The sequence below is a fragment of the Ursus arctos genome, unplaced genomic scaffold, assembly GCF_023065955.2.
Source record: "Ursus arctos isolate Adak ecotype North America unplaced genomic scaffold, UrsArc2.0 scaffold_13, whole genome shotgun sequence".
Classification (NCBI taxonomy): domain Eukaryota; kingdom Metazoa; phylum Chordata; class Mammalia; order Carnivora; family Ursidae; genus Ursus; species Ursus arctos.
In genome coordinates, this window is record NW_026622797.1 from 24,771,913 (window position 1) to 24,798,119 (window position 26,207).

Here is a 26,207-nt window from a genome sequence, read left to right on the forward strand (position 1 = left end):
GAAGCAGACTCCCTGCTGAGCAGGGAGCTGGATGCAGGGCTGGACCCCAGGACTCCAGGAACGTGACCTGAGCCAAAGGCAGACACTTAACCGACTGAGCCACCCAGGCGCCCCATGCTATCTGTCTTTCAACATTATCTCAGTTGTCATTCAGAAGCCTAAATTTTAACATAATCAAAGTCCTCAATCTTTTCCGATGTAATTTATGCTTCTCATATGCTGCTTAACTTTTTCCTTACCCTAAAATCTTAAAAATATTCCTTATATTTTCTTCTAGTTGTTCTAATTCTAAAAGTTGAATTATTTGTCAGGAATTTCACTGATAGACAAAGAATCAGCACAGGGAGAAGAATGATCATGGGAAATAGTTGACAGACACTATGGTACAGCCACTGAGTAAACTTTCCCACACAGTGGAGGACACTTCTCAAGGTACCAAAATTTGGGGGTTTTGTCCAGGGCAGCTAAACACAGACAAATTCTTACTCTTTAGATTCTATTTCATCTAGATGTCATGCTGACCTTCAGTTAACACCTCTGTCTTCAGACAACTCATTAGACCTCAGATTTCACAGGTGATTTTAATCATTTATGCAACTCTTTGGCTTTTCCAAAGTGGTATCATTGCTCTATTGTCATAAGAGTGCCTCCCTGAGATTCATAGCCTGGTCAATATTGACTAGACGTGAGTGATTCCTGTTCTCCCCAGCCAGATGTGTATAAATAATCTCTTGAGGTATTTCTCTAGATAGCTAATCTCACACAATATGTGTGGTTCTTCCTAGTTTCATTCACTGTCATTGTCTACTTACACTTCAAAATTCCAGTGATGCCTTACCTCACTCTATGTTCTGAAAATTAAAAGAATTTTGTAATAAACAGGGGAGTTTGGAAAGAACAGTGATCAAGTGTTCTCTCTGGCACTGATAAAGGGACACAATTGAGTTAAGAGAAATGCTTGGTTAACTTGTCAATATAATCCATATTGGGCATTTTTCTTTTTCAGATTTTATTTGCCCACTGAGCAGTCTTCGCCTGAGTCAGAACTGTGATCTTGCCTCCAGGTGTTCCAGAATCCCAGTTGTAGATCCTGATTCCCACCTTCTAGAGCACCATGTTTGCCCCTGCTATTTTCCAAACTAGTGTTCCTGCCTACTGTAAATGGTTCTCATAAAATAATCTGAAAGCAGGGGCGCCTGGGTGGCTCAGTTGGTTAAGCATCTGCCTTTAGCTCAGGTCATGATCCCAGGGCCCTGGGATCAAGTCCCACATCAGGCTCCTTCCTCAGCAGGAAGCCTGCTTCTCCCTCTGCCTGCCACTCCCCTTACTTGTTCTCTATCTATCTATCTGACGAATAAATAAATAAAATCTTTTAAAAAATCTGAAAGCAAAATATCAAGGTGCTATCAACGGACTGATTCTATACCTTTGTCTGAACAGGGGTCCCTGCTGTTTTATCTGCCTCAGAGGACACTCCTGGCCACCAGCATGATGTACACATATGCGCTGGCTCCAGTTCTGATAGGGATTTGGCTTTCTAAAGATTCCTGAGAGCTAAGAATACTGGCAGTGGCATAACGGCCACCTTTGGTGCATATGTGAGGGAAGGGTTGAGTTTCAGGGAGGTTTTCTCTATCAGTGTCAGTTGTTCCCTTCAGGTTTGTCAACAAGGCATACTCAACAGGGCATGAATTCCACTAGATTGTTCATACAATCTTGTGCACCTCTTTCTGGCTCTTGAGTCACTCTGTGTCTGTGGGCAAGTCATTTCACCTCCCTTAGCCTGAATTTCTATAATCTCTAAATGAAATGGGTTAGACTAGGTGGTTTTCATGGGCCCTCCCATCTGTAGCTTCCTATGATTCCATGAACCCTATGCATTTACCATTATCAACATTCCAGGTGTGGCGAGAATCAAGCACATTTCTGCATGTGGCTTATAAAATCTCTCCCGTTATTTTATAGTCACACTGTGCACCAACTACTAGATAAACTAGTCAAGGATTATTTTTACTGAGATAAATTTGACATATAATATTACATTAGTTTCAGGTGTACCACATAATGATTTGATATATGTATACATTGCAAAATGATTACCACAGTAAGTCTCATTAACATTCATAAACACACACAGTTACAAATTTTTTTCTTGTGATGAGAACTTTTAAGATGTATTTTTTTTAGCAACTTTCAAATACACTATACAGTATTAATAATCACAGTCACCATGCTGTACAGTATAAGCCCAGGGTCTATTTATTTTGTAACTAGAAGTTTGTAACTTTTGACTATATTCACCCATTTCACCCACCCTCCACCTCCCATCCCCCACCTCTGGCAACCACCAATCTGTTCTCTGTATCTATGAGTTTGGGGGTTTTGTTTTGTTTTGTTTTGAGTTTTGTTTTGTTTAGATTCCACATATAAGTGAGATCAAATAGTATATTTCTTTCTCTGTCTGACGTGTTTCACTTGGCATAATATACCCTCAAGGTCCATCCATGTTGTCACAAATGGCAAGATTTCCTTCTTTTTGATGGCCAAATAACATTCTAATGTACATGTATGTATACGACATCTTCTTTACCCATTCATCCATTGATAGACACTTGGGTAAAGATTTTTGAAAATGTTGGTAACTTGATGAAAACCAAAAACATTCTGGCTCTAGCTGCCTAGGTTCTTTCAATTTTAGAAGTACAGCCACATCAAGTTGAATCACTACTATTATGATTCAGTTGTACACTCCTGGTGGCAAAGAGGGGGTCCAACAGAGAACCACTAATGGTGATCAGAGCATAACAGATTGCAGCACAGACCCAAACCTTAGTGAACCTCCATAGATCTATGAATAATTAGTAACTGTAAGAGTTCCTTCCTAAAGAGTTTTGTAAAGCCAATTTATCCAGTTTGCTGTTTACCAAATTAATAAATATCTGAACATAGTTTCTGCCCTTCATTGAATTTTCGGTCTATATGTAAACAAATAAGACATTTTCTGATCTACTAGTGAAACCATTTTTACTTCCTGAGAATAGTTTTACTTATCCGAGTCTCTCCTCCCCTAGATTAATGTCCCTTTCTCAGTTAAGTACAGTCAAAAGGGAATAGGTTTGGGTGTTATACAAAGCTTGTTCTGAATTCACACTGTGCCAGGAATTAGGACACAAAGGAAAATAAGTTATGGTCCCCAGGCTGGAGGAGATTGTGGTGGTGGCAGTGTGAGTAAGGGGGTGACATGTAGGAAAACTGTTCTCTGTCAGAGCTGGCTGACTGAGTTTCGCTTTGTGGGTTCCAATCTTGTGGCTTGTATCTAATTGCCTCAGATCTCAGAGAGCAGAGCTCATTCCTCCTCGTGAACTCTGGACTTCGTTCCTTATGTCTGCACTTTTTTCTTCTACCTCCTTTTCAAGGAGGCTCCCTGCTAAGCAAAAAAGACCACAGAAAGCACTGCTTGTTGGTGTTATGATGCTCTGGAACTTACACCTAAATTACTGCTTCATAGAGAGCGTCACGGTGTCCCACTGCTGCACCAGATAGCATGGGAATACCTGAGCTTACTGCACACAGGTTCTTCTGTGGGACCCACTTTTATAATATCCTCCTCTTACATGTAGAAAGAAACAGGGTTGAGGAGCCCCTCCCTCCAGGCAGAGAACTGATTCTTGCTCAGAATTCTCTTCCTCCCGATGATACCATGAAAGATTCACAAAGCCAATAAAAAACACAGGAACAGTGGCCTAGAGAGGAGAGTTTAAATTCGGGGGGCGGGGGGAAGGAGTTTGGAATCTTGAAAAGGTTGTACACACCAGAGGACTAAAAACATTTTGACAATGTAAATAATAATTTTATTAGAGCCTTCTAAATTATTTAACATAAATCATCAATTTAGCGAAAATTTTTAGAGGGTCCACAGAGTAGCCAACTAGAAAACTGAAAAACATTTTCAATTCTTTTTTTTAAAAAAGGAGGTTTCAGATTAAATCTCAATTGCTTAACTGTAAGGATGAAAGGAATTAGAATTTTTAGGTTCATGATCATCCCCTCTGCATCAGGTAGTGTTTTTGCACTGGGGATACAATATTGTAACACTGGGATAACTAGAAGTATGGCCCCTGCTCTCATGGGGACCGTAATCAAAGAGTCACAAAATAAATGTGTAACTCCACTTTGTGAGAAGGGCCATGAAGGAAAATCACAAGGCATTATATGTAATAGGAGCAATAATGGGGGGCCTACACTGTCTGGGACAAAATCACCATAAAGCCTTATAGTATAGTAAGGCATATAAGAGATCAGTAAGTAGGATCCTGTTGGTTCAGAATGTCAAATTATTTCAACAGACCCATTAGAGTTGTAGTTCAGAGACAATAGGAAGGGAGGAAGGCCAAAGGATCATTCACGGCACCTGTATCTTTCCTTTGGCGGTAACACCAGACACCCAGGCCTGATCTTCAGCTCAGTAGTCCATCCCTGTAGAGCTGTACTAGTTCCCACGCTCATTAGACCAGGAGAGACTGATGAAGTGCAGTTTTCTAACTTACAACAGGGCTACGCCCTTCTAGCGCCTGGGATTCTTAGGGCTACTAATTCTCAAAGTACCCTTTCAGGCCTCCGAAGGCCTCCAAAACTGGGGCTTTCCTGCTGAAGATGCTGATCCTATCTTGCACATGTTCATGCTCCTTTATTTCACTTCCAGAACATAATCTTCTCTCAAAGTTCTGAGGGTGCTTCTCTGGTGCCCCTGCGTAATGATTCCAGAATCTAGGCTGCATATCAAATTAGCTTAGAAATCCCTTGCTCACTACAAATTAATGGTGTAAACAAGATTCTTTCAAATACTTAAAGAACTAAAGTACCTATAAGCACTCCAAAAATACCACTTAAAATACAAATATTTGACACACTAACACAAATCATTCTTATCTAGTTATTATACAGGCATTTGAATGACCGGAAGAAGGAACTAATGAATCAACAAGCAAAAGAAGATTGAATTCACTGACAACTTTGGGGTCATGTCTTTATTTGATATAGGAAAGAAATCTGCTTTTTGCTGTTGTTGTTTAATTCCAGTGTAGTTAACATACAATGTTATGTTAGTTTCAGGCGTACAATATAGTGATTCAACAATTCTATACATTACTCATTGTTCATTGCAATACGTGTACTCTTAATCTCCTTCACCTGTTTCACCCATCCTCCCTCCCCCCACCTCCCCTCTGGTGACCATCTATTTGTTTTCTATAGTTAAGAGTCTGTTTTTTGGTTTATCTCTCTCTTTTTTTTCCTTTGTTCATTTATTTTGTTTCCTAAATTCCACATGTGAGTGAAATCATATGGTATTTGTCTTTTACTGACTGGCTTTTTTTTTTTTTTTTTAAGATTTTATTTATTTGACAGAGAGAAAGAGAGCACAAGCAGGTGGAGTGGCAGGCAGAAGGAGAGGGAAAAGCAGGCTCCCCACTGAGCAGAGAGCCTGACGTGGGGCTCGGTCTCAGGACCCTGCGATCATGACCTGAGCCAAAGGCAGATGTTTAACCGACTGAGCTACCCAGGTGCCCCTGACTATTTTGCTTAACATTATACTCTCTAGATCCAGCCATGTTGTTATAAAAGGCAAGATCTTTTTCTTTTTCACAGCTGAATAATGTTCATATATATATATATATACGAATATATATATATACATATACACATATACATCTGTATATACACACACACACACACACACACACACACACACACACACACACCCCACGTCTTCTTTATCCATTCACCTATCAATGGAAACTTGGGCTGCTTCCATAATTTGGTTATTGTAAATAATGCTGCAATAAACAATCTCTTTGAATTAGTGTTTTTGTATTCTTTGAGTAAATATCAGTAGTGCAATTACTGGATTATAGGGTAGTTCTAATTTTAATTTTTTAAGGAACCTCCATACCGTCTCCCACAGTGGCTGCACCAGTTTGCATTCGCACCAACAGCACACAACGATTCCTTTCTCTCCATGTCCTCACCAACACTTGTTGTTTCTTTGAGAATCTATATTTTTAAAAGAGAATGGCTAACTTTCCAACTTCTCAGTAGTTTAAACTCCTCATTCCCTCCCCTACCTCAGCCACTGATCCAAATTATTTATTATAATCAATAATTATATGATCCAAAGTACTTTTGATATTAAAGCTGGATACCACCAAAACCAGTTTTTTTTTTTTTCAACTGGAGGTCAAGAACCCTTCATACTATTTAAAGTATTGGGGGGAGGGGGAATTCTCTTTTCCTCTTCAAGAACTCTTTAATTTCATGGTTTCATTTTGTCGGTAATTTTTAACAAATTATTGCAAGCATAATGTGCATCATCCAAACGACCATCTTTCAAATTTGGATTTGTGATTACAACTGTGGTAGTGTCAAGCCATATTACTTTAAACATTAAACACTAGGAAGAAAAGAACAGAGGTGGTTTTAAAATGTAAGTGATACGTTCACACCAGGTGGAAAGCAAGTGAGGTTATGGTGCACTCTATACAAGTTTTTGTAGTGGTTCAAATAGAGAATCTCATTGCACAGCATGCTATAGCATCAGAGGGCCAAACTTGGTAGACTAAAAATGTATTCTTGTTGCTAGATTCACACCACAAGGGATGATTTGATTTTGACAAAATCCGTCATTAAATGCTGCTAATTTTGATTTTTATCGGTTCTCCAGTTTTATTTTTTGTTTAGCATGTAAATAAGTTCTAGTATTACAGTTGTATAGGAGCTATAAACACAAGGATGTCACATACTGTTTTTTATTTTTACATACTTAAGAAATAAAATAAAAATAATTTAAGTAAGCATTTAAAGCCTTAGAGATGTTTTTCTCTTGAAAGGGGTCCATGTATTACTCTTGAGAAACACTATTTTAAACCAGCATTTTTTTCCATACTTCTATCCTGTGAGTCCTCTTCCCTATTATTTCATGAGCCACTTAGGCATTTTTTTAGTCTTTAAAAAAATTTGTGTATGCTACATAAAAAGAAGAGAGTTCACAGAAACTATTATGTTTTAAATAAGTATATTATTGAAGTATATTTTGTGGAATTTATTTTAAGCCGATGTTTGATAATATTTACTACACAAAAATATAAAAACAAAATATTTTTGTCTTCTGTTGTGGACTTTTATTGCATGATTTCTTTAGAATCCATTATTAAGGAGGGGCACCTGGGTGGCACAGTTGGATAAGCTTTCCACTCCTGGTTTTGGCTCAAGTTGTGATTTCGTGGGTTTTGAGTTGTAGCCCCACATTGGGCTCCCTGCTCAGCATGGAATTTGTTGAGATTCTCCCTCCCTCTCCCTTTGGGCCTCCCACTCATGCTCATGTTCTCTCTTGGAAATAAATAAATAAATCTTAAAAAGAAAAAAAGAATCAGTTATTAAAGAAAAGCATCATTTGTTGACAAACTGAAAATTGACAGTATCTTCTCTTTGGATTTTGTATTAAATGCATACTTAAGCATAGATTGAAATATAACTACAGATAGAGACATCAGAAATTGACACAAAATACTTCCATTTCTTGATGTTTTTAGTTCTTCTTTTGTACTTAAAAACCAACTGGAGTTTTTAAAAAGAATTTGTTTTGTTTGTAACTAATGAGATAAGAGGAAAAGAGTTTGAGGCTTTTATTTGTAAACACACCTCTACTATTGTTATATGTGGCAGTTGAATCTTTATTCCTAATAAATTGAAGGCCAACTGTTTTCTCTTTCATCTCTGAGTTTTGAGTTCCAGAGTTGTATTGGTGCTGCATAAGAATTTTCATTATACAAACATAACCTTTGCATGGGGTGAGCATCCTCCTAAGTCATAGGCAGAAAAATTGTCACAACTATATTTCTCATTGATTGTGTTATTCAGGGCCATTTCTCTTCTATCTTAAAAAAAAAATCCCTAAAGGAAAAATAAAATAAGATAAAAACAGAGAGAGGGGTGAACCATAAGAGACTGTAAACTGTAGAGAACAAACAGAAGGTTGCTGGAGGGGAGTTGAGGGGGATGGCGTAACTAGGTGACAGGTATTAAGGAGGGCACTTGATGTAACTAGCACTGGGTGTTATACGCAACTGATGAATCACTAAATTCTGCCCCCGAAACTTATCGTACACTATATGTTAACTAACTTGAATTTAATTTTTAAAAAAGAAAAGAAAAAAGGAAAAAAAATTTCCTATGTGAATGAGAATTAAAGCAACTCAAAGTTGTACAACAGTAAATATCACCCTCTGATGGGGTATTTAGCTAGAGAGTAAGCAAGTTCACTGCCTGCCTGCTCATCAGATGAGGGGTGTCTATGATCCGCTCAGTAGGCTCGGCACACACTCAGAGACTTTTAAATTTCCATTTTGAACTGCAAAAATACTTTTAAATGATTTTATTTCCCACTTTTTAAAAAGTAGAAATTGATATAGATCCTGTTACTGCCTTTTACAACGCACCCACCTGTAATACAGAGCGCCAGTTGGGAAATGCTGATTTAAGCCATTCAACACATCTCTTATCCTATTTCACTGAAGTCTTCATAAAGACTTAGTTCCCTCTGATAATCTGCTCTGGTGTTTTAAAATCCTGATGTTAAGGAAGTCCTTTACTGGCAAGTCACTTAACCTCTCAGGACCTCAGATTTCTCATTAGAAAATGAAGGGGTTTGGATAAGATTCTTTTTAAAGTTCCACCTAGAATTAGAATGCTATGATTTTTGTGTTATCCAAAGCTTTAGTTTTCATAACTGTTTAATATCAGAACAAGGTTTTAAAATAAATTCAAACGAGAAATCCTTAATATATAAAGCACGTAAAAGTGAAGCTGAGAACACTCAAGGTCTGCAGAACACAATTTGAAAACCACTGATCTAAAGCTCTTTTAAAAATGCTTTCCTTTTTTCTTTGTCTCAGTGGAAAAGGAAAACATCTGGAAAGGATCCACCATATTAGTTTCCCTATGTGTACACCAGAACATATGTATTAAGTCACCTGTCAGCTTTTCTTCTCCAGATTAAATAGCCATCCTAAGTCCCATTTCCCATCCCTTTAAAACATATTCCCCCTCTTTTTTTAAATGAACCTTCTTTAGTCTCTGTAATTCTTTATTAAAATGTAAAGTTACAAACCAACCACAATCTCTGAGAAGAGCCAAGTGTAGCAAAAGGATTACTTCCAGCTCTATCATGTGATATTCTCACTCCCAACACACTCTAAGTTGTTTCCTTTTTAATAACCGCATTCCATTACTGTCTCCCATTCAACCAACAGCTCAGCTGGACCCACACTTGTTTTTTCTTTTTTCTGTTTTTCTTTCTTTCTTTCTTTCTTTCTTTCTTTCTTTCTTTCTTTCTTTCTTTCCTTCCTTCCTTCCTTCCTTCCTTCCTTCCTACCTTCCTTCCTTCCTTCCTTTTCCTCCTTCTCTGTCTCCTTCTTCTTCTTCTTCTTCTTTTTGCTAAACTTGTTATATCTAGTCAAGTAATTTCCTACCTAAAACCCATGGAATTTGTTATTGTCCATTAAAAACAGAGCATTTCCCTAATTAGTTAAGGTCACTGAAGTTTTCTTCTGCCTTCCAGCATACCTCATCCAACTTCATAACCAATGTGAATGTTCTCTAGTTTCTTGGTGAAGCTGTAGACTAATAAAATGTCAATTACCTAAAAAGAAGCTACACAGGAGGTGGGTTATGGGAGGAATTGCATCCCATGAAATTATTTGTTGAAGCCCTATCCCCCAGTATCTCAGAATGTAACTATATTTGGATATATGGTCTTCAAAGAACTGACTGAATTAAAATGAGGCCATTTACGCCTGGGTGGCTCAGTGGTTAAGCGTCTGCCTTCTGCTCAGGGTGTGATCCCAAGCGTCCTGGGATCGAGCCCTGCATTGGGCTCCTCAGCTGGGAGCCTGCTTCTTCCTCTCCCACTCCCCCTGCTTGCGTTCCCTCTCTCGCTGGCTGTCTCTCTCTCTCTCTGTCAAATAAATAAATAAATAATATCTTTTAAAAAATAATAATAAAAATAAAATAAAATAAAATAAAATAAAATAAAATAAAATAAAATAAAATGAGGCCATTTGGGTAGGTCCTAATCGAATCTGACACAAAGAGACAGCTGGGGCTTCAACACAGAGATAGAGAAAAGACCATGTGAAGACGCAGCAAGAAGGTGACCATCTGCAAGCCAAGGAGAGAGGCCTCAGATGAAACCAAATCTGCTGATGCCTTGATCTTGAACTTCCAGCCTCCAGAAATGTGAGGAAATAAATGTCTGTTGTTGAAACCACCAGTCTGTGGTATTTTGTTACAGCATCCTGAGCAGACTAATACGAGCTACTCTATGCACGACACTGTGCAGCCCCTTGGGACTCACCAAGGAGTCTCTACCATTACAGAGAAGACTACAGGAGGGCACAAACTCCCATAACTCAAGCCAGAATGAGTTATAAAGGAAGATCCAAGCAAAGTGCCCTGGGAGCAAAAAGGAAGCCAGAATACTTTCCGCTGGGGGATTGAGGCTTGAAACAGGAGATGTCACCTGAGCAGAACCTTCAAAGATGGGCAAAATTCCAATCATGGGAGGCAAGGGGGTAGGGCGGCACTTGGTGGGGGGGGGGGTTGGGGGGAGGGACAGAGCTTTATGAGCGTAAACTATACTCACACTATACCTGGGGACAAAGTCGGTGGTTTGCAAACCTGTCTAAACGTCAGAACTGACTGGAAGCTTTTTAAAAAATACATAGATCCGCAGACCCCACTCCTAGTCTGCTGAGTCAGGAACCCCAGAGAAAATGTTCTGGAATCTTTAGTTTAATTAACTTCTCAGGTGAGTTGCATCAACTTCACCAAGTTTAAAGATCCCTTTTGAATAAAAACATCTCACTGCCTGCTCCCTCTCCCCTGGTAACCACTATATTTCTGTTGAATGAGAAAATAGAATTTGTATTTTATTACACAGAACCAAATCCACAAGTTTAAAACTGATATAAATATATCATTTTTACTTAAGCCCATACATATAAGACATTATTTATTCAACTTGCAGAAATGCAAAGTCGCATAGAGGGCTTCTACCTCCTTATTAACCATGAGTCCTAAGCGTGATACTAAAGTCCATCCACAGTTTCTGGATCAGGAACAATGGGTCCAGTGAAAGCTCCTACCCCAAATTATGCTACAGACCAGTAAAATATTGGAATTTTCCATCATAGACCCTGCAAATGAGGGAAAATAGAAGTGGAGGGGGAGAAGGCAGGAATAGGGACTGTTGTCACAGCTCATCTCAGATAGTAGATCCTGACTTATTATGGTGGCCACATGGAAGGTGACAGCAGTGTTTTTCTCACCAGCTAAGACCTAGAGCCAAGGTCTTAGGAGGAGGGGAAGGGGACAAAGGTCCCAATTGGTGTCTCTCTGGTTTTTTTCTCTCCGCTTTTCCCTAATCGCTCTGAGAAGGTGGTCATCTTTTTTAACTTTTTTGATTTTTCTAACTGAAACTCAAAATTCTCCCTTCTGAAGTGATGAAAGTAATCCTACTTGTTAGGGTACAGAGTAGGTGAGCTCATTTATGAAAAGTACAAAACCTAGTATTGGACTCCGCCCTATCCGCCAGCCCTGCTCCCACCCCACCAACACATGTATAAACTCTTCCATATATATTTTTTAGCTGGGTCCTTTAAGTGGCCTTTCCTCAACTCGGGGTTTGCTGAAGCCCAAAGCTCACCTCAGAAAAGCTCTTTTGCAATCAAAATTCACACCGATAGGGGCCTACTTTCATAACTCAACAGTAAACCCCAGATGAGCTATCTTCCCAAAGGGACCACAGTTTTGCTCAAGTGCACGAGAGGCCACATGCAGACAGTGGTACCCTGCTGTTCTTTCTAGATTCTTCTCCCTCCAGCCTTGAAAGTCACCTTCTCCAGAAAATCTTCTCTGACATCCCCTCTCATAAATCCTTCATTAGTTTCCCACAGTATCTGCTATATTTCTTTTTCTTTCTTTCTTTCTTTCTTTCTTTCTTTCTTTCTTTCTTTCTTTCTTTCTTTCTTTCTTTCATTGATTCTTTCATCTAATGAGGAAAAGACTAATAATGCCACGAGTTATTTTAGACACTGAATGAACAAACAGGCAAGGTCTCCGCTCTCCTGGGGCTGCCATTCTAGGAGGGGGGAAGAAAGTAAAAAATTCAATATGCATCATGTCAGGTGGAGATAAATGCTAAGAGGAAAAACAAAACAGTGTAAGAAAGCAAATGGGGATACTGCTATTTGGGTAGGACAGTCAGGAAGACCTCGCTGAGGTACTGTCTGAGCAGAAACATGAAGAAATGAATGTGTAGGCCAGCAGGATATCTGGAAAGAGAGTTCCAGGCAGCACCTTTCTTCCCCACAGTGGCAAGGGTCTTGTGTTATTTAGTTTCTCCACCACTGTTACAGGTTGAATTCTGTCACTCGAAAAAAAGATATGCTGGAATCCTAACTAAACCTCAGTACTTCAGAATGTGACCTTATTTAGAGATAGGGTCTCAGCAAAGGTAATCAAGTTAAAGCGGGGTCATCAGGATAGGCCCTAATCCAATATGACTGCTGTCCTTATAAAAAGGGGAAATTTTAGAAGAGATATGCACACAGGAAAACACCATGTAGAGATGAAGGTGGAGATGAGGTGATGAGGGCCAGCAAATGACCAACTTTAGGAGAGAGACATGGAATAGATTCTCCCTCACAACCCTCAGAACCAGCCCTGCCTGCACCTGGAAATTGGACTCTAGCCTCCAGAACTGTGACAATAAATTCCTGCTTTTTAAGCCTGAGTGGTGTAAACAAAGTTTGTAGTACTTTGTCATGGCAGCCCTAGGAAACTAATAACAGCCGTCTATGCCTGTGAATGTCACACACAGACCACTGCCTTACCTGGTTCAGAGGATAAAGCCCTGGTTACATGGGGCTCTGTGTACCCCTAGATGACTATAACAGCCCCTAACTGAACTCCCCGTTTCTAGGCTTACTTTCTCAATCCAGTCTCCACAGTCCTGTCCTGATCTCTCTAAAATGAAAATGTGATCATCTCACTGGTTCACAAGCCTTCACCTGCTTCTCGTTGTCTTCAGGATACAATCCAAATTTCTCAGCTTGGAAACCAAAGACCATAGGATCCAGCCCAATTTACCTCCCCAACCTTGTTTTTCTCATCTCTGCCCCCTTCAGTGGTGGCCTAACTTCCACTCATCCTCAGACCTCAATTTAGTTACCACCTACACTGGGAAGCCTTCTGAAGACCCCTAAGACCAGGTTCGGTGTCCCTCCTATGTATTTCCAGAAGTCCTTCTGTTGAAAGCTGTTGCATTTGTTACAGTGTGCCCAAGGCCTGTTGGGCCCGTTTGTCCATCTCCTCTTTTTGAACATGAGTTCCTATATTGGTTGTTTTTCTAGGCACTAGGAAAGTGCCTGGCTCTTGGGGAACATTAACTGGACAGATGAATAAATGCACAAAGCATGCCGTGTTTGAACCAGCTGGTCCCAGAACTACATTTTTTTCTCTTTGAGGGGTGGGGGACGGGGAGATGACCTTTCAAGAGATTTCCCAATACCCTGTGGAACCACTGGACTTGGATGAAGCTGCACCTTTCCTTAATGATTCCAAGAGGAATTTAGATTAGACAGTCAAGAGCTGGTCCTTGTGTCGCAAGACACTGCAGTATAAGGAAGGGAAGTAAACAATCAGACAGTTTTTGAGTCTGGGGTTGTCCAGTATTTTGGAGCCTCTTTTTGGAAAGGAAGTGGCACTTGCAGGTTTCTTCCCAGCCTCTGATTCTGTAACTACAAGTGCATGACCTACGGGTAAAAGTGGTGGGTGGACAGGAGAGTAGGGTATTACTGCAACCAACAATGCAACGTGTTCTGCGCACAAGGCTCCAAAAAGTAAATATTTTCGAGGTTTAAAAATCATTGCACACACAGTTATAAATGCTGAAGAGCCCGGAAAAGGAAAGAGAAGACAGTAACAATGTTTAAATATATATATTATTTATATTATATTTGTATACTAAGCATATATGTCTGTATATCTAACTAGAGGAAGACAGAGGGGTAAGAGATTAACATAATCAGAATTCGCTCTCTTTTGCAAATTCCTGAAAGGGGAAATGTATGTATCAGAATTTCCAGTCCTCAAAAAATAGGGCCTAAAAAAGTCCTGTGAGCAAGATGGGAGAAAAGGAGGGGTGGAAGGCGGGGGACTAGCTCTTTGCAGCAGGAAGTCTTCAATGGCTATCGAGTTATGAAGAAACAACTCTGAACAGAAGTCCTTATTCGGAGCGCTAAACTCGCTTTTACCACATAAAGAGCAATATAAAAGCTCGGAGCAGTCTCATCATGGTGTTGGAGAAATAACTCGGCTTCCCCATGTGAGAAAGCAAGAGAGCTCCGACAGGGTAGTGGCCCAGACCGGTGCAAGGATTTTTATTTGCAAGTCAATGAGCCAAATGGACGACCAGGCTACTTGTGCCGCGTCCTGGGAAGCAAGGTTATTATTATCGCCTATTGCCCCACTGAACAATTTCACTGAAAAGGAAGAGTCCCAGCAGTGTGTGTGCGCACGGTGCCATACGGGACGTGCAGCTACGTGCCCACCTCCAGAACGACTTTATTTACAAAGCGATTACCATGTTATCTATTTGTTTTCCTTTTCCAGCAACAGCAGCTTCGCTCAGCCCTCGAATTTCTTAATTACAAACCCGTTCGCTTCTAAATCAACCCCAAATCGTCAGGCAGAGCCCAGAGGGAGGCTGTGCAAGTTTGCACATACCCCCACCTCCCGGATCAAGGGCAACAGCAGAAGCAAGAAACTGTATGTGCAAAAAGGTGGATCTGGGGACGAGGATCGCTGAGTTTGTTTACAGAGCAGAGACGCCTCAGCTCAGATGCCAAAGCTACCAAGAGCTGCAAACGCAAACTTAGCAGAAGCACACGTACCCCGGGAGCGGCGAGCGGTCCCGAAAGCGCGGACCGGACTCCCCGGCGCGGGAGCGGAGGCGGCCGGGCCCGCGAGCGCGCTCTGTCCACCTGCAGCCTCTGCCGCTCCCCGCCCCCAGCTCCTGTCCTTGAAAGGAGGCGGGGGGCGGGGGGGGCGGGGAATGCATCTACACGCAGAATATGTAGATCAGGTTTACCCAGTGCCCCTGTAAAAACACAAAGGCACAGCCCAGGAAAGTGTGCTCAGGGAAGGGGCATTATTTGTCAGGGGATTTAAAACCCCACTCGGGGAAACACAGCCATTCTTCGCAGCCCGGGGGGGGGGGTGTGTGCAAAGCCAGGGAGGCAGAAGGGCACTATGGAGGAAGAGGGCCATGAGAGAACCCCCTTTTCCCGTAGAAGCACCTCAGCTCGCTAGGTGAGCTGAGCGGGAGAGCTGGGGGTGGGGGATCACACCAGAAAGGAGCGGTGCGTTTTCCTCGCTCCTCTCAGGGCAGGCGCTACTTTGGGGCTAGGGGTCCCGGGAGCATTTTCTCCCCGCTCCGGAGGCAGCCGGGCTGGTCCCGCGTTTAGGGGGCGGGAGGAAACCGGAGTCAGCGGCAGCGAGGCGGCGCCTGGGCCCGCAGCCTCTGCGCACGTGCCTCTGGCCGCGGGGACGCGGCTCGCCTACCCGGTCCGGTGTGCCCGGGGCTCCGGAGTCCGCTTTTTGGCGCCGCCCGCCCGGGAGGCTTGCTCCGCCCTTCCTGAAATCCCTTATATTAACTGTGGCCAAAGCCCTAAGAAACACAGCTCATTGTTGGCAGCTGCCGGGCGGTCTTACCGAGCTGTGAGGGCAGCAGGGGGGAAATAAAAGGGAACGGCTCCGATTCTGCCCCAGCGGCCACTGCAAGACCTCGGTGCCGACATCGCGATAGCGAGCGCCCTGCACACCAGGAAGGCCCCCTCTATGTGCTGCTGAGCCGGTCCTGGACCCGACGATCCCGCCCTCGGTCTTCGGAGCAGAAATCGCAAAGACGGAAGGTAAGCGCGGCGGGCGAAGCTGGCTGGGGCGCCTGCCAGCCCAGTCCTCCGAGGGCTGGGTTTGCCCGGAGGAAGAGCGTGAGGCGGAGCTGGGGAATAACAACAGGATGTGCAACAACAGGATGAGGAGGGCTGATTTAATGCCTGAAGTTCGCGGCAGGGCTACGGGGCACTTCCTTTATTAGGCGACTTCGGGGAGCAGAGGCGGGTGTGGGCTCGGGTCCGCCCGCCCGATCGCAGGGGAAGGGGCTGTTTGTTCAGCGCCCAGCTCTGTTGTGGGTGGCAGGTCCGCCGTGGTGGCGAGTCCGGGTACACAGGCTACTACTAGGATCCCGGGGAGAGCGAGTGATTTCGCAGCCGACGTGCGTCCGGGGAGCCTAGGGGGCAGAGGCGAGAAAAAGTGGGGTGCGCCGTGGTGGGCTGCACGTGTGGCGCGGGTCTTACCGTCTGCCCTTTTCACTTTCAGGACTGGAAATGGCAGACCATATGATGGCCATGAACCACGGGCGCTTCCCCGACGGCACCAACGGGCTGCACCACCACCCTGCCCATCGCATGGGCATGGGGCAGTTCCCAAGCCCCCATCACCACCAGCAGCAGCAGCCCCAACACGCCTTCAACGCCCTAATGGGCGAGCACATACACTACGGCGCGGGCAACATGAATGCCACGAGCGGCATCAGGCATGCGATGGGGCCGGGGACTGTGAACGGCGGGCACCCCCCGAGCGCGCTGGCCCCCGCGGCCAGGTTTAACAACTCCCAGTTCATGGGCCCCCCCGTGGCCAGCCAGGGAGGCTCCCTGCCGGCCAGCATGCAGCTGCAGAAGCTCAACAACCAGTATTTCAACCATCACCCCTACCCCCACAACCACTACATGCCGGATTTGCACCCTGCTGCAGGCCACCAGATGAACGGGACAAACCAGCACTTCCGAGATTGCAACCCCAAGCACAGCGGCGGCAGCAGTACCCCCGGCGGCTCAGGCGGCAGCAGCACCCCTGGCGGCTCCGGCGGCACCTCGGGTGGCGGCGCGGGCAGCGGCAACAGCGGCGGCAACAGCGGCGGCGGCAGCGGCAGCAACATGCCCGCCTCCGTGGCCCACGTCCCTGCTGCAATGCTGCCGCCCAATGTCATAGACACTGATTTCATCGACGAGGAAGTGCTTATGTCCTTAGTGATAGAAATGGGTTTGGACCGCATCAAGGAGCTGCCCGAACTCTGGCTGGGGCAAAACGAGTTTGATTTTATGACGGACTTCGTGTGCAAACAGCAGCCCAGCAGAGTAAGCTGTTGACTTGATCGAAACCCCGGCGAAAAGAAATCAAACCCTCCCCCCCGCCCCAACTTCGGTGTGAATTAAAAAACATTCCCTTAGACACAGTATCTCACTTTTCAGATCTTGAAAGGTTTGAGAACTTGGAAACAAAGTAAACTATAAACTTGTACAAATTGGTTCAAAAAAAATTGCTGCCACTTTTTTTTTTTTCTGTTTTTGTTTCGTTTTTGTAGCCTTGACATTCACCTCCCTTATGTAGTTGAAATATGTAGCTAACTTGGTCTTTTTTGTTGTTTGTTTTTACTCCTTATTTCCTCACTTTCTCCAGTGCTCAACTGTTAGATATTAATCTTGGCAAACTGCTTAATCTTGTGGATTTTGTAGATGGTTTCAAATGACTGAACTGCATTCAGATTTACGAGTGAAAGGAAAAATTGCATTAGTTGGTTGCATGAACTTTGAAGGGCAGATATTACTGCACAAACTCTGCCATCTCGCTTCATTTTTTTAACTATGCATTGAGTACAGACTAATTTTTTTAATATGCTAAACTGGAAGATTAAACAGATGTGGGCCAAACCGTTCTGGATCAGGAAAAGTCATACTGTTCACTTTCAAGTTGGCTGTCCCCCTCCCCCATATGTACAGACAATAATAGGGTGTGGAATGTCGTCAGTGGCAAACATTTCACAGATTTTTATTTTGTTTCTGTCTTCAACATTTTTGACACTGTGCTAATAGTTATATTCAGTACATGAAAAGATACTACTGTGTTGAAAGCTTTTTAGGAAATTTTGACAGTATTTTTGTACAAAACATTTTTTTGAAAAAATACTTGTTAATTTATTCTATTTTAATTTGCCAATGTCAATAAAAAGTTAAGAAATACTTGCTTTCTAGAAGTCATTTGGGGGGATGGTGGTTGCTTTCGGTGGCTTTTTTTCCCTCTTTAAGTTGAACACTTTATTGATGAGAGTAAGCATTCCAAAGGATAAATTACAGGACACTAAAACAGGTCATGATGAGCTTAAGTGGAGAGCAGGATTTAACATAATTGGCATAATGCTTCATTGTTATCATTGTAACATGCCTCTTGGTGTGGTTTAATCAGAAGCTGCAAAGTTGTCAAAGAGCATTTTTTTTTCTTAATTGCCATCATTTTCAAGTGTACTCCAGAGTGGGGAAGGTTTGTAACACTACATATCATAAATATTTTTTTCACAGTGTGGGAGGGGGAAAACCAAGTGTTTCTGGTTATACCTGATTCAACTACGTAAATGAAGGTAGATCAGGATAATACACTGGGAGATTGATGAGGATGGCATTGAACATAAATCTACCTTTATCTCTAGTGACGAATTTTATTTCTCAGCGAAAGTACTAAGGAGAGGCACACATTTTCTAGCTTAATCTCTGAAAGAGCTTCTGACTGGTTTATAGTCCTAAGAGGAAGAGGGGGCAGAATTCCACCTTGAGGCTTTCTATTTTGTTCTATAATACTTAAAATTTACACAGGGAGGTTGATTCAAAGGTCAAATTACAGTCTTCACAAGATGTTCCCTCTCAAGCATGCCCTGTTTTCCAGAATTCTAACCTTTATCTGTTATAGGCAAGGGGTGTAAAGGACATAAGGATAAGATTGTTTTAATTCTACCTAAGCGTGTTATCAAGAAGACATAATTAATGGTTAAGTAGGTGTCGAGTTTTGCCTTATATAATCAAGTAAAAGAAAAAGTCATATTGTTAAATTCTCAAGTTACCCAGTTTGAAGATGGAATTTTGTTTTCCCTTTCATGTTTTCCTAGCTTATAAGAGCAATACATCTACATTCAAGAAAGAATACAGTCTTTTATATTTGACCCACTGGAGAAGTAAAGAAATAGAGGTGGAGGAAAATCTCACAAATAATACTTTAAAAGAGCATTTCATTTAGACTCTCAGATTCTAATCTTAAATCCCATATTTCATAATAAAAATAAAGAAGGAAACAGAAGTGTTAAATTACCGTGAGTCTGGTGTAAAGGCTGGTTTCAGAATAATTCAGATCACCTACATTCTATAATTCTATTTCCAAGTCAAGCCATTAAAATTAAGATGCACACTCCACTGGGCTCTTTATACCTCTATAATTGACACTTCCTTATTTAAAATGATGTTCTAAATAAATAATTTATCTGAAAATACAAAATCATTCGAAACTTCACCCCATTTTTAAAAACTCATCCAGATTTCCCACATTAATAGTTCGAGCTGAAGTTTTCTTCAGCTAAAATATGTCAATACCAAATCTGCAATCAGCAGTAAATCTTCCTGGCTAAGCATTTTTGCAGTAAGTTTTTCTTTTCTTTTTTTTTTTTTCCAGAGGCTCAAGTGAAAAAATATGTTTGCATACATATTAATACAGCCATTCGTGTTCTTTTTCACTTGTGCCAGGAAAAAAGGAAAGCTGTTGGAGGCATTGTTTTTTTTGCATAAAGAAAGACGCAAAAGAATAGTCCTGCCACCACCCTTCACCATTTATTCTGCCAGGAAATAAGCCACAACACCTGCTCTGTCCCTAAATTCCTCCTGCTGCTCTAACACCGGAACACGTATGTGGAGATGCAGAGCCCAAGTAACTATTATTAGATGAGCCCGTCTCTGCCAGGACAGAGGACTCAAACAGAGGAGCTGGTTTTTAAAAGCACAATTTCTCCTCAGTGCAAATACAGACCTCTCCCACCCCCATTCATTTGAATGATCTCTGTTTCATGAAAACTCGTTCTTGATCAACAATTGAGCAGCTTCTATGTGATATCGGCAGGTCTCTTAAGCAGAGGAAAAATAACTCCTTGTTTGAACAACCTGATTAATGAAACCTGTACAGTGACCTAGATCACCGGGCTACTGGCGGACATTTGCAAAACCTTTTGTGGTCTTGCTTCCTACCAAGTTGCTTATAGCATATGGGGAAATTTGACCTCTGTACCTTGGCTGTTTTTCAAAAAGTTCTAATATGGGTACAAGAGAGCTTCTGTTCTTTAAGCTTTGCCCACAAATAGACACTCCACGCTTGATTTTCAAGATGAGATCAATGATAAGCAAGAACATCATAGAAACATGTCAGAAAAATAACACATTGATTAAAAACTCGTCCCTCTGCCTTGTGGCTGCTAAAATCCTGGTGGCAGTATTTTTGCTGGAGCTGATAAAGGTGTTACAAGTATGGATGGGTCTTTGAAGGACAGTTACCTAATCACCACTGTTTATGGGGTGCTAGGCTAGAGCACTCGTACCAGAAGGCTGACATCTATTGTGAAGTTTATGGTCTCCGTGACTTTTACTACTGTAAACGCCTGAGATGGCTATAAATTGATGTCAACATTAAAGGCCAGATCCTTTAGAGCAAAATATTAATCCACTAATCTATTATGGGTGGCCGGCTTTGAAATATAAACTTTGCAGTCCCAGACCATTAGGTGTTTTCGCCCCCTTGTGGAATTTATTTAGAAGGTCAAAGGAAAGCCATTTGCTCAAGAGGGATTTTTTTGTTGTTTCATCGTTTGTTTAGCATTTCTGAATGCTCCGTTTTCCTTCTTGAAGCAAACAGCACATGTTTGAGCAACAAAATTTTTAGCAAAGAAGATTCCAAAGTAAACCCCTTTATGCAAGCGAGAGTATTTTACTTACTTAAGACCTTAACTTACGATGAAACGTACATAATGCAGATTTGCCTCACATTTCAAAATAGGCATTGGTTAAGGGATTTTGTTATAAAAGTATAATGAGCAATGCTTTAGCCTGTCAGTTAAAGTTGATACTCTGCACCCTCACAACAGAACTGACGACTGGGGACAAGCGCAAATAACAATGTGTCCAGTGGTAAGGGTCTGGAAAGGTGGAGGGAACTATCTAGGAATGCAGAATGCAGTTATCTGTGTTGAAATGTGACCAAGCCACAGGCTCTAATCTTGTGAAAGGGCCACAGGATGTTTAATGAGAATGAGTGTTGCTGTCTAATTGATTCAGTAAAATTTACTTTAAAATAAGCTTGGCAGATAACATTGTCTCCAAAAAATAAATAAATTTAGAATTCAAGGAATTTAGGACCCAAGCCATTTGCAATTTTCTCTTCTCCAACCGGATTGTTTTGCTAGCTCAAAAGAGGTGTTACAAAGCTTCAGAGATGGTATTTATCATTTCAGTCCCGACCACTATCATCAGAATCAGAGCTCCCAGGCAGGTTGAAGCAAGAACAAGAGGTAGCACATCAAGTGACTTAGCCAATAAGCCCCTATTATCATGTGTTATGTTTGTCTTTTCCCCCCAGAATAGAAGAAACAATGCCAATGTCAGAATTTTAATTGCCATGGACTGGCTTAAATTACTTGACCTATTTTTAACCAGTGAGGAGAGAAATGATTCTGTTTTTCCTGGTAGCAATACTTCTAATTTAAATTGGAAAAAGAAATATAAGGACATTTCTCTTTCAAATACTGTACTGCTCATAGAAAGTTGTAGTTGGCTTTATAGTAAATCAGACTCACACACATTTTTGAAAAATTTCAAGACACCCGAAATAAAGAACTTTCCCCCCTCTCTGGAGAACTTAAATTCATAAGGAATGCTAAATAATGAACTGAAAATATTCTAAGAGATGCTGGTGTGAATTCCCACAGTATTTTGTATTTATGAACATGATTAAAGAAAGGCCAAGAGCAATTGGGGTCTACTGTGTTGAGGATCTGAACCCATGTTGGTCCTTGGGAAAAAGAATATCAACGAACAACTTCCATTCGATCTCAGACAAAGAATGGCTCTTTGTTCAGTGCCTGGATCCTTATCAGCTACTTCTTTCCCCAGGATGAGCACTGAAGTTGTCAGCCCCAGGAGCCAGTTGGGGGTGCTTTTGGAGAATTCTGCTTGGCTACACCAAGACATGCAGAGTGAACGAAAGCAGACATAAGGCGAACAATGAGTATGATTACTAGCTTTATATGTTGTTGGTTTTCATTAGGCTGAACTAATCTGAAAGATTAGTGATGCAGGGAACAACGTGGGTGAGGACAGTGGTTCACAGGATTCTTGGAATTTTCCCGTGGTATCACCAATGTGCTCCACCCTGAAATCCTTCCCCTTCTTCCCTCTACAGTGGAGAGGTTCCTTGATCACATTTCGGGTTGTTGCCGAACAAAGCAGACAAGGGATTCTGGCTCCAAAGTGGCTTGTGGCCAGCCAAGGTTAGTGTGGTCTGCCTTGCAGGAGATATGCAAATAGGCCAGTGGCTTTTGAAAAGTTAATAGTGCTGAAGAATCCTGTTGGTCTCTTCTTGAAAGCTGGGTGGGGAGTGAGATTTAGGCTTGAGTAAAAGTCAAACTGGCATGAAACCAGAAAAAAAGTCGTCAGAGGACAACCAACTCCAGGGTGTGATATTATTTTATGAACGCTTGTAGGGGACAGGATGCTAGAGTGGAGGAAATGTGATCGGGGCTATTGAAGCCTTTTCTCTTTCTGTCTCCCTAGGGACTGATAGAAAATTTGGCCTTGCAGTTTCTTTAACTAGTTTGAAAACAGAGCTTTTTAAATTTCTGGTAACCCACCTTTTTGTTGTTGTTCCCCCTTTGCTTCATGACAGTATCGCCATGCTGACAAACACATAGCATTTAAATTGTGCATAAAAATCTGTAGGCCACCTTGTAAATATTGTCCTGTTACATTTACTTTGGATAACTCTTTGAAGGAAGATCTTGGATGCCAAATGATGGCTAGTTCCATATTTCTTCTGTTGATCTTATGTGTTTAGCAAATATATGGACAATGGAGCCAGTAAGTGAAAAGTGATTGAACTGGTATGCTCCTAATATGAACCTAAAATAAATATCTAAATGTTTCTTAGATCCTGTCTGCTACCATGCTTAGGGCAAAGATTCTCAGCTAGATGGGGCACCCCTCTAGGAGGCAGATCAGAATGGGGAGAAGGTATAGAGCAGTAACTTAAAAAATTTTTTTCCACACTATTACGTCTTTGGAAAAATGTTTTAAATGCATATTATTTAAGACTTTTTAAAAATCTCCACCAATAGGGCATGGACTTTAAACTGGTGAGAAACACTGTTTAGGCTACATGATTTTTACCAAATCAGAGAAATTCACCTTTCAGCCAGCATTACTTAACAAATCATTTTGTTAGCTTTCTGTGACTGAGCTGACTTTGCTGAGCACCTACTATGTGACAAGCATGGTGATGGGCACTTTAGGTGCAGAATCTTTGTTGATCTTCACAATATTCCTACAAGGTTCATGTCATTATTCCAATATTAGATAAGGAACTGTTATTTGGAGAGGAAGTAAACTGCTCAAGGGCAATAGAGCAGGTAGGAGGCTGAGTGGTTTCTCCAGACCTCCCTTCTAATTCTAAACCAAATTACTCTTATTCTTGGATGTCATGATTGTAAGCTCATCAGTCAATTTAATAATGTGCTTGGGGGGGGGGGAAGGCACTACATTATTATACACAAATAATAAAGTATACTAACACAACTGTGACATGGTGCTATTCGTATAATAACATACCATTTCTTTTTGGGATTCACTACATTTGGGTCTACACTTCTCACACCCACTCTAAAGATTCTTTTAAATTTAAGTTCGGCCCAGACAGTGCAGGAGTAACGGAGGTGGTGAGTCTGCCTAATTCCTTCTTAACAGCTTCACCTGGTTCATACTTCAAGTCAAATGAAATAGTACCAGTGATTACATTTTGATTTTGTTTTTTATTTCTTAATTGAATTACATATTGCTGGATAGTAAGGTTTCTTTCACAAATTAAAGGAATACCTTAGCTTTGTCAATTTCATAACCTATTAAATCAGAATGTCAATGGCTAAATTCTTCCATGTAAACAGAACCACCTCAGCACTTGGCACACTGCCTAGAAGCAACTCTGATTTAACATTGTTCATAAGAGTCAGGCTAATTTCAGAATATCAGCATGCAAAAAATAGATACATCTCAAAATAAAGAAAATATAGCATTTAGTTACTTTACGCTTAAATAAGCTTCCTCAATCTATCTAAACTTTCTTGATGGAGGTATAAGCCCATTTCCTCTTACTTCGGTCTTCTATGGAAACAGAAAACTTTTCCATTAATAACTGTAGTAAAAAGAATAGTACAGCAGGAATAAAAACCATGGGTCATAGCCTTAGCTCCAACCAAATAGCTGGGTAACTTAATCACTGTTGGCTCAAGTTTCTCCAACTTGAGATATCTCCAAAATGAAGATATATGTTTAATTAATATATCCTGTATTCAAGTTCTCGAGAAGGAAACATAAACCCATTCCTATCATTTTCTTCCTCTGGAAGACTGCAGTTGAACCCCTTCAAAATCTTTACATCATTTCTTGCCATTCTTTTTCAAGATAAATGTGAGTCTGGGGATGTGTTGCCTGTCAGGTCAACTTCTCAATGGTTGGAATCATCTCTATAAATATCCCCCTTCATTGCTATAATAAACACTAGAGTTGGCTACTGGGATTTCTCAATCTGCAAGCAAATACCAAAAAAAAATTGCCACTTGCAAAGATACAGGTGACTATGTAACATTCTTGGCTAATGCGGTTGTTGAAGTATATATATTATGTATTGAAAATAATTTGATCAATTCTTCATTCAGGTTCTGCTCTATTTTCTTATGGATTAATTTCATTTTTGAATTTCATAAATATCAGATGCAGAATAAATATTTGGGCTCTCTTTTCTTCAAACAACTTCCTGGACCATCATCATCATCATCACTGTTATTGTTTATTTTCTGGAAAAGACAATCCTACATATAAGGCTAAAGTACAGGAACCTAGCAGGTGCTAAACACTGTGAGTTTTCAAGCAGGTAAGAGGTACACATCTATGCCCTTTTATTTCTTTTTCCCCAACTTCCCAACACACACAGTCTCTTTCTGTTTTATACCACACATCCTCCAGTTTGGGGAATCAATTATTTAGCTAGATGAAAAATAGAGTCATTGGAAATAGTTATACAGAGGAAACTGTCCACTATAATACATAACTACCCAAGGAATAATTACTGACTGACATGAAAAGGGGAAGTAGCTGAAAAACTATGACCAACTATTACAATAAAGTATTTGTTCCTTTCACTACTTGGCCACTAGGTGTAGCTGAAGGTCCATAAGTTCATATTTACACTTCAGTCACCTACTAGATTGTCCCAAGCGTAAAGAACGTGCCTCCTGCCCCTGTTGTTTATTTTATTTATTAAAATGTAAGACGTTCCATGTGATCTATTATAACTAAAAATTAAAGATAAGCCAATGACACCTCAACACGCTCTGCCCAGACACCATTGCTAACTACAGTCTGATAGAAATTAGAAAAGGATGAAAGGTATCTGAACAGCTCTCCACTCCCCACCATCCCACTTTATCTCCTTCCTTTTCCAAAGTGCTCTCACCCTGCCTTCTGTTCACTCAGGTACCAGTGGCTCAATTTTCTGCCCTACTGGGAACTTTTATATCTTAGGAGAGAAACTCTGGAGAGAGTACAACATTTAAACTGAAGGAGCAAGTTTTGAATGGTAGGTTTTTGTGCACCAGTCCAAAAGTGATTTGAAGGTTGCTAGGTAAAGCTTTCTCTGTCTTTCTCTGACCCTTAACTCATTCCCTTCTCCTGTTTCTCCTCTTATCTCTCAAGCCAGTCCCGTTTGATGTCTTATATTAAGCCCTTTGCTCTTCCCTTAAGTATTAATATTCACCAGACTTCTCACCTCACCCTACTTGCTAATTCCATAAATTCCTAAAGGTTCTGATGCCATCAGAAAGGGTTCTAATACTGAGGATTCCAATACCTGGATCTTCAGCCCCAGCCTCCTTCCCACATTCTGCCTGCTACTGAATGAACACA

The 26,207-nt window shown here is 41.4% G+C and overlaps 1 protein-coding gene and 1 long non-coding RNA gene across 4 annotated transcripts in view; one reads left to right on the plus strand and one right to left on the minus strand.

The window, feature by feature from the left end:
• LOC113259502 (uncharacterized) overlaps nt 1-26,207 on the minus strand; it is a 282,949-nt gene that overhangs the window by 150,765 nt on the left and 105,977 nt on the right. The window contains exon 1 of one of the 3 annotated variants that reach the window (XR_008958934.1): nt 15,009-15,109. The exons of the other annotated variants lie outside the window; for them this stretch is intronic. This is a non-coding gene — a long non-coding RNA (uncharacterized LOC113259502). Of the gene's footprint in view, nt 1-15,008; nt 15,110-26,207 lie in introns of those variants that run through there. 3 annotated transcript variants of the gene reach the window in all.
• CITED2 (Cbp/p300 interacting transactivator with Glu/Asp rich carboxy-terminal domain 2) lies at nt 15,779-18,192 on the plus strand. The gene is made up of 2 exons (XM_026504912.4): nt 15,779-16,028; nt 16,495-18,192. Exon 2 carries the CDS (start codon nt 16,503-16,505, stop codon nt 17,322-17,324), a length of 822 nt encoding a protein of 273 aa, XP_026360697.1. The 5' UTR covers nt 15,779-16,028; nt 16,495-16,502; the 3' UTR covers nt 17,325-18,192.

Bases quoted from the DNA above. Each gene is read 5' to 3' on its own strand.
- CITED2 (XM_026504912.4), top strand. From the start codon at position 16,503: ATGGCAGACCATATGATGGCCATGAACCACGGGCGCTTCCCCGACGGC.